Raw genomic sequence first — 8,772 nt, 5'->3', positions numbered from 1 at the left:
CAGGAGTAAGATTACCTTCAGTACTATCTCTATTCTCCTACAATCCATCCTCCCACATGTACCAACACATGGCACCACACAGCAAACCCAAATGTACAAGGAGTTCTCAAAAAGTACCCAGCCTTGCTACTGCCTGTGGTGCTCGGCCAGGGGACCTGCCCCTGCAGCCCCTGCCTAGTGCTCAGAGAGGGCTGGGAGAGACAGTGGCCCTTCAGCACAGCAGCTGGACCTTCTGGGACTGCCAGATTCCTCTGGCTTTCTGACAGCAGCTGAAGGGGCTGTGGCAGGAGTGTGGCAGGAAGCTGGAGCAAACAAGGCCAGCCATGGAGCAGGAAGGATCCAGCCAGACCAGCACTGTTCCCAGGCTCCCCAAGAGGTGTCAGAGGCAGCAGTGGTGGCCATGGGCCAAACACCATCTCCTCCTGTGACTGCCCATGATCTGCAGCAGGATTTGGGGATAGGAGAACCTTGTCTGGCTGCCTTCCAACACCAAGCTGCTCTCAGGGCTCCCACAGCAGCAAACTCACCACTGACGTGGACCCCTGGATCTGGAACCAAATCCCAGCCCGCCCACACACCACCAAAACATTGTGCAATGATTGGTTTTATGGCTGACCGTGTTTTTCCTACTTCCCTGTCTGCAGCTCCTTCCTTGCACCCCTCCTAATGCACCCCAGAGAGCAGGGAGCCCCAACATGTCCCACACCTAGCCCCAACAGGGGCCAAAGCAGCCGAGCTTTCTCCTGCCCCCACCACATCCCAAAGCCGCCTCTGAAGTGCCAGGGAAACCTCGCACGTTACAGGCCACGTTGACCCCAGCCCCACGGGCTCCCCAAGGGCAGCGCTCGCCTGGAGCAGAAACTGGGAGTGTCCCATCCCCTGCCAGCTCTGCTCACCTTCGCGGCACGTCCCGCCCCCGCACGGCCAGGGCTGACCGGTCCCGGCTCCGGAAGGACCTCACGACCCCCGCCAGCTCTTTTAACAGTACTTTATTTGATTAAAGACTCAGAATTCTCTGTGTACACTGGAATGTGCTCTATTCCCTAGGCCAGGATCATACAGGGTTACAAAAAGTGGGGACCTCGGCTCGGTTTAAATATCACCCTCCAATGAATGTAAGGAAAAAAAAAAAGCTCCTTGGATGCTTGAACTAACTTAGACTCCATTTAAAAAATCATACAGACAAGCAGCTCTGGACCAGGACTGGGTTAATGGGATTCATTGCCTACTTTGCTAGGGGAGAGAGCTTGCCCTCTCAGGACAGGACCAGGGTTGATTTCCTCTCGGGTGCTGCCAGCAGAGGAGAGACCACAAACTTCTTTGGCAGAGGACCCCAGGGGCCTGTGACAGGCTGGCTGTCTCTCACAGAGCACAGTACATGCACTTTTAGGGCCCTTGCCTTCCACCTGCACTCGGGCCCTCTGGCTGCAGAGGTGAGGTGTGCCCAGGGGCAGGTGACACTCGTGACAGGCCCCAGCCATGCAGGTGAGATGAGTTGTGAGGGGAGCACAGGTCTCTGAGATGAAGCAAATAACGCTCGTGAGGCAGCAGTAGGAGAAATGGCTTGGATCAGCCCCCGCATTACCTGGAAACCAGCATTTCCCTCTCCCACACCTGCCAGTGCTGAACCAACACTGACTTGAGACAGGTCCTGATATGCAGGCCAAGTAAGTCAACCAGGCCCCACAGCTCCTTTCACCCAGGCAGACAAAGCCCTCACCCTCCCCAGACACCAAAACGTCCTTGCAAAGGATATATAGCTGGTTCTAACCTAACTAAACTTCCTCCAAAGCCTGGCCTGAGAACAGCTGTGGAAGACAGTAAGGACACAGTCCCCTTTGGACACTCTCCCCACTGCAGCAAGGAACCAGACCACCTGGAGCTGGGCCACTGCCGCACAGCAGAGCTGGGGGAACAGCAGTAACTGTGTGGGGCAAAAGGACTGAACCCCCGGGTCCCTCTTCCCCACGCCTGCTATGAGCGCCCCCCACCTCTGAGGCCAAGGTCGCTTGCTCAGTTTCCACCAGATGGAAGGGTCAGGACCTGCAGGTGGCCCCACACATGAGAACCAGAGGCCAAGGAGAAATTAAAATGGCAGCACCAACAACGGAACAGCACGTGATGCTTCAGGAGAGAGTGATGTCTGGTCGGCCCTGGGCTGAGCTCCAAGAATCTCGGGGTGGGGGGGAGCATGTCAAAGTCAGGCTCTTTGCGGAGATCTTGCTTTTTTGCCAGTCGGTAAAAATCTGCCAAAGAAATTTGTGGCCTTTTCCCCCATGAGCACGTCACTTCTCTGCAAAAAATGTCTGAGACCCCGGAACACTGTAGATGGCAGACAGAGCCACACATCTTAGCAGAGGGGGCTGTGGCGTTCCCAACATTCGAATAAACGTCGGCCTCGTTTTTTTTAATTTAAAAATTTCTTCCATTGTGCGTCACCACGTCTGGCATTACAGGATTTCGTACTTGTCCACCAGGAAGGTGGTTTCAGTAGAAAACCTTACAGGGCTGTTCCCGTCTACCTGGGTCACTTTGGTAACCTGTGGAGACAAGAGGCAACATTAGCTCAGCACTGAACATCACTCCCTTACTGCAGTGATGCCATGCTTCCCAACACCATGATAGTAAAACCGACCGGCTGCTCTCAAACCACAGCTCAGCCCTGAAACAAAGGCCTTTGTTCCCAGGATCCCTGAAAGAGGGGAGTGATTTTCTGTGGTAACTGTGTCTCGGCTGAGGAGCGAAGTGGCAGCCACTGGCTACACTTCAGTGGAGACAGACAGCTGTATGCCAAGCAGTGTTTTGGCTACAAGGCTGATGGATTTTCCAACAAAGTCTGATGGGAATTAATGACTACTCAGAGACTTGAAGACACAACTGAAACTTCAGGCAAACTCCATGAAGTGTCAGCTGCCAGTGCTGTCTGCTGGCACTCTCAAATCCAGCAGTGTCAGAGGCAGGTTAAAGCCAACCCTTTAGCCATGGCCAGTGGGACAGCATGGTGCCCTTGCAGCACAGCCAGTGTCAGCCAGCTGGGGACCGAGGCAAGGGTGACTTCCCACCTGTGGAGCACAAGCAGTGACCATACCTGTATGTTGCAATAGTTCTTTTTGGAGACGAAGGAGACCTGCACCGGGAAGAAGTCGTTTGGCTGCCCTGCTATGCTGAACTCCAGGCTACCGCTCTTGTTTTTGGCATCTATCACTGGCAGGCACCACTCAAGGAGGTTTCTCCGGCTGTCGTGGCGATACTCACCATCAATCTCCCCAATCACTGGGGCACCAACACCAGACCTAGAGCAGGTAATGAGAAGTGGCAATAACTTCCCTGCATAGAGCTAAGGAAATGCCTCTAGCACACACTGGCTTGGCCAGATCCACAAAACAGGGAGGGGAAGGAGGTGATGGGACTCATTAGTGCTGTGTGATAAGGAGCATGACTTACGGCAGAGGGATGGTGATGATCACATCATTCAGCTCAAGGCTCTCCTCTTGCAACTCATATTCAATGTTAACATCACAACTGTTCCCACTCTCTGATGGCCAGCAGTTAACTGAGGAAACAGAGACAGTAGGTGAACCATGCAGGCCTTTCATGTGGAATAGGCTTTCATAAGATGATGCACTTCAAAATGCCCAGTGAAGTCACCCTCAAGCTGACTTTAAGAAAAGGTCTCTATTTTCATTGAGGTGTTACAGAAAACACACACTGCCAAGGACAGGCACTATCCAACAGATACACATAGTATCTCCAAGGTCTCACAATATGCCAGGCTCCAGGTAGCCCAGCTGCTGCAAGGTGGCTACCAGCAGCTCATGGACAATCACCAGCTTCTTCTGCCCAAGCCCCCAGACTTGCACTCACTTGTCAATGGAATGAAGGACTCTTCTGTGGTCTGCAACCTCCACTTCAGCACGCCCACATCACTGTTAATAGGAAATGACTTCTCTGGGTTCTTCAAACCGATCTGTGACTCTGTGGTGAAGAGCTTCTTGTCCACGTTTGGGTGAGTCTGCAAGAGAAACAAATGTCCAGACTACAGGTCTAAGCCCAGGGACAGAACAATAGGTAAAGCAGGTTCTACCAGGACAGGCCTACACATTCCAGTGTTTGCTTTGACAAAACACACATCGGGTTTCCTGCTGGCTCAGAAGCCCATCTGAAGCACAACTGCTAATCAACCTGGGATTCCTTCCAGAAAATGCTAATCTGACAAGAAGGATCCCCACCACTGTCTTTCTTACAAGCACCTGCAGCAGATACTCAAGCGATGGAGGCTGGTATCTACAGAACAACTATAAGTCAAAGACCATCCTGAATGATTACAGCAGACATTTCAAGAAAAATCAATCTAATGCTGTTAGGAAAAACAGTCTGACACCATAACACTACTGCCTCCCCTCAGCAACCTTAATGCACGTATATGTCAGTGGCCAAACTCCATTTAAACACTCTCTTCACAACCTCAAGTGTGAGCAGCTTTTTAGAAGCAGAGGATTTTTGCAAGTTCCTGTTCAAGCTGTACTAGAAAGACAAGAGTCAGCAAAGGGCTTGGTCTCATCTTCCACCTGAAGCACCACCTGTGGCAGTGCTGTGAGCAGCCCACTCATGGATGCACTGGAAGGAAGTGGACTTGCAGACAGAGATGGTGTACAGACGAGTCCCTAACAAGGAGCGAGCCAGAGTGTGCCAAAGCAGCACCTCCTCCAGGGATCCGTAAGGTCACATGAGGAGGAGAAAGGGAAGGACCAATCTCCCAAGAACCTTCTGAGCTGCAACTGCTGACTGCCCTCAAGCGTCCCAGGCACAGCAGTGACAGGACAAGCAAAGAAAGAAACAACTTCCAAGAGAATAAATTAATTCCCCACTGGCACAGGAAGTTTGTTATCCCATTTCCACTCCACAGCTGCAGCTGACATCACCCAACAGGCACTGAGCAACACACCAGGCTGCTGCAAAGTCCAAGTGAGGTCACCTGGAATGCCAAGGTGCACTGCTGGGCAGATAAGGCTCTGAGGGCAAGATGGTGACCAAGACTGCATTTCTCCAGTGAACTTCAATCCCTTGAGCATGATTGGCCCTGCACTTCTGCTAATACTTGCACTGACTACTCCCATTTCCAATATATTTGCTGAGAAGGCTTAGATGAGAACACAGGACAGCAAGATACTTGAGCATTTCCATTATTTTTCCCCTGGGAAGCAGCAAAAACATGTTCAACAGCATGGGACTCCAAATAGGCTTTACCTGTAGCTGTACTCCCCTCTTGTCTTCATTTTCTACATGCAGGCGAATCCGTGCAAACTTTTCATCAGAGATGTGCAGCATGATCATGCCATGAAGCTCCATGTTCTGCAACCCTCCGTCACGGCCACAAGTCAAGGAGATTTTCTCCTCTATTTTCATGTGCACGCTAGACAGACAGAAGAAAAAGCTCAAGTCCTGCACTCTTGGTATTCCCTAGACAACAGAGATCACTGCTCAGTAAGGACAGGCTGTACTGAGCAGTGGCTCCCAAACAACAGCATGGCTGGTACAGTGGGGGCTAATACTGCTCTGACAGTGAACTCAGAGGCAGGAGGATCCATGCATATGGGTCTGCAAGGGATGGGAGCCCAGTTAAATGGCAGTGATGCAGCATCTTGACAAGCTGGTCACTCAAATCCCCTCTGACAGACCACAGTGCACAGCTCAGGGCATTAAAAGGTTTTCAATTGCTGTGTGTAAAATGAACTGTGAACACTTCCATCCTGAACAGTAACAAGCCTGGGAAACAGTGAAAATGGTGCAGGGAAAAAAGCACAGGAAAATTCCCAACCCCAGCTCAACAACGGATGGACAGCCCATTTTAGTTAAGAGGATGCCTAACAAAACTATGTGCTTTTTTTGCTGACATGCTTTCCCAGATTTTGCCCAACTGTTATAATTACAAGGTAAGAAAATACAGGAAAAAGCTGAAGAAGAGCAAAGAAGCTGCTCTCTCCTAAGGCCACATGCAGGGAGAGCTGTGAGGAGACTACTTCCAAAGTAAGGGCAGCACTCACCTCTCCATGTTAATGGGAGAAGTGAGAACTTTGGCTGCTTCTGCAGAACGCTTGCCTACAGAAGTCATGATATTTTCTCCTTCTGATTTCAGCTTGTCCACGAAGTTGTCCACCTCCTTCCCTTTAGCGCCGAGTTTCAAGGCTTTACTGGGACCTGAAGGCCTAAATAAAATGTGTAATAATCTCCAAGTCAGCTGACAGCAATGGGTTCCCCCTTCCCGGTTATCTTCAAATGCTGTAACTTGACCATCCCAACAACATACCATTCAACTTGGCAGCCTTTCTGGGGGAGAACATGCATGGAACTGACCATCTTATGTGCAGGGTCCTAAGTTATAATTTAGATTCAGATATAGTTCCATGTATTACCAGGAGCTGGGACCTCTTTTTCTCACACAAAATGAAAGCCCATTGTTCATCCAAGAATCCAAAGAGACTATGGGGTGCTACTGTGGTACGTGGCACAAATGGTCCTCAATACTTACACAGATGAGGAACTCCTGTTAGACCCTCCGGGCACATGGTTTGAGCCAACACTGACTCCAACATCTGCCACCTGCATTCCCCCCTACCTGGCTGGAGCTGGTGCCACTTTGGGCTTCTCGGTCTCGATGATGGTCTCTGTGATCATTGCTGTCACGCCCCCAGAAACGGCCGAGCTGCCAAAGCCCCCGAAGCCTGGTGCCTTCTTGCCATGTCTCTCTGCATCCCTCCTGGCCTGCTGCAGCTCCTTCGCTTTGCGGCGCATCTCGGCTTTCGCCTCGCGTTCCTGCGTCTGGAGGAAAAGAGAAGACCCTGATGGAGCTTTGCAACCTCAGCTCTGCCCTGCACAGGAGCTAAGTGCAGTTGCCAAAAAACCCCTGGCCAAGAAAAAAGAAACAAGACATGAGCATTTAGCCCTCAAAAATGTTAATTAATTGCACGGCCCCTCCAAAGCGGAAGAACACTCTGTATAGCAGAAGTGGTGCTTCACAGACAGGGCACCCTGTGTCAGGACTGCAGGTGTCCCTGCTCACCTCTCTGACTGCCCGAAACACCTTTTCCTCATGTGAGTCCATCTCAGTGAAGGTCCGAATTTGTGCCAGATTTACGTTCTCACGGTAGCCCAGGGCAACAATTTCATCAAAGGCAAAGATTAGGTCGAAGCAGTGTTCTGAGATCTCATTCTCTTCCAGAGCTCGACAATATTCAGGGATCTAGAAGGGGAGAACATTTTAAAGGAGTACCCACAAACAGTACTGTGTAAACACTTTCTACCACCCCAGGGGTCACAACTGTGCCAGACCCAAGCCCAGCACAACTTTACACTGCTCTTCGTACCGTTACATTGTCAATAAACAACATGAAGTTTTGACACTTAGTTCTTCTACATCAAAATCCATATAAAACCTCTCAGCTTCCTCGTAACACCAGCTCAAAGGAACCCAACTGCATGCTGGGACCAGTGAATTTCCTGAAAATCCTTTGGCTGAGTGAAGACACAAACTTGCTCCTTCAGGATCCCTGCACAGCAGCACTGCACTTGTAACAACCATACACTGTACAAAGAACATTTAATGCTAAATTACAGTCAGCCCTTTGGTCTCACCAGGTGAAGTACAACTGATGATTTTTTTAATGTGGAGTTCAAAACTACCATCAAAAGTTCAGAGCTTTCTGTCCAGTCAGAAAGGGAAGCTCTGGAACACAGACCCACCAAGTGGAGGCAGGCAGTGCCCCTGCACCAGCTCAGAAACAGATCCCTCACAACAGCAACGTTCTGGGCTAAATCACAGAGCGACAAGTGCTTACCACTCTAGAGAAGAGTCGGAGTGTTTCCAGGTCTTCCAGGATGTTGCTGTTTTTGGTGGTAATCAGCACCATGTAGAGCTTCTCCATGGGCTGGTACACGTACCGCACGCTCTCTGTCTCCACAAACGTGTGCTGCTTCCCTGTGTTCATCAGCTTTGGGAACGCCGCCAGCAGCCCCTCGATGCGGGTGCGAGTCATCTCCACGAACTGCCGGGACACGATGGCCTTCCCTGCCTTCGTGCACACAGCGGCTGCCAACAGCACCTGGAGGAGAGCGGCGCGTCAGCAGGGCCCTGCCCGTGCCCACGGAAAGCATCTCTGACCACCACACTTCATCTGCAAACCCTTCCTTAAACAAGATCCTAGGTCTTCCTTGTGACCAGGAAATGAACTATGTCAAGAGCAGAGACATCCTGCTTTTGCTCTCTCTCTCCGTTTCACATTCTGTCCCAACATAATCCTGAGAGCTCTCCCTGCTTCTGTCAGGCAAACGATCATTCCTGATTTCACACAGACCGAGGTGTACAGCCCCTGGGAGCGTTAGGGGAGGCTCTGGGTTATCGACTTTTCCATCAGGCTGCCCCAGCTTACAACTACACACAAGACCGCTGTGAGATGTAACATCTCCCACGGCCATACGCACAGCACAGCCAGCTTAAAGAAGCCCCAGTTTGACTCCCAGGCAGCTCGCAGGCGTTACCACACCGACAGGGTAGCAAGGCACTCACCAGCTGCACCTTCTCCATCTCCCAGTCTGCCCAGACCTCCTCCCTATATTTCTCTCTCACATATGTTAAATCCTTTTGTCAGGATAATTCTGTTCCGCGCTTCAGATCTTTTAAATCCGCAACTGCTGTTACTGACAGAAAGTATCCGAAATCCTCAAACGTGGCAGCGCTGATCCCTACCGCACCTCAGGCACAGCTTAGCTCAGCAG

General features: G+C 51.0%; 1 protein-coding gene across 1 annotated transcript; it reads right to left on the bottom strand.

Moving 5' to 3' along the window:
* Positions 1 to 972: 972 nt before the first annotated feature.
* On the bottom strand, positions 973 to 8,130 carry ARCN1 (archain 1). Its single transcript, XM_005427533.2, has 9 exons — positions 7,836 to 8,130; positions 7,061 to 7,240; positions 6,617 to 6,819; positions 6,045 to 6,206; positions 5,248 to 5,413; positions 3,865 to 4,012; positions 3,445 to 3,553; positions 3,089 to 3,293; positions 973 to 2,540 (listed from the first exon to the last, which is right to left on the bottom strand). Exons 1-9 carry the CDS (start codon positions 8,031 to 8,033, stop codon positions 2,451 to 2,453), a joined length of 1,461 nt encoding a protein of 486 aa, XP_005427590.1. The 5' UTR covers positions 8,034 to 8,130; the 3' UTR covers positions 973 to 2,450.
* Positions 8,131 to 8,772: the final 642 nt, after the last annotated feature.

This window comes from Geospiza fortis, unplaced genomic scaffold, assembly GCF_000277835.1.
Source record: "Geospiza fortis unplaced genomic scaffold, GeoFor_1.0 scaffold183, whole genome shotgun sequence".
NCBI classification, from domain to species: domain Eukaryota; kingdom Metazoa; phylum Chordata; class Aves; order Passeriformes; family Thraupidae; genus Geospiza; species Geospiza fortis.
Note: the sequence above shows the minus strand (reverse complement) of the source record. Positions and strands in the feature narration are given on the sequence as shown.

Excerpts from the sequence above, each read along its gene's own strand:
- ARCN1 (XM_005427533.2), bottom strand. The coding sequence starts at position 8,033 with ATGACTCGCACCCGCATCGAGGGGCTGCTGGCGGCGTTCCCAAAGCTG. Across the intron at positions 6,207-6,616 it reads GTGGCACCAGCTCCAGCCAG|GCCTTCAGGTCCCAGTAAAG; the intron begins GTAGGGGGGAAT and ends CATTTTATTTAG. Across the intron at positions 3,554-3,864 it reads GTCCTTCATTCCATTGACAA|TTAACTGCTGGCCATCAGAG; the intron begins GTGAGTGCAAGT and ends CTGTTTCCTCAG.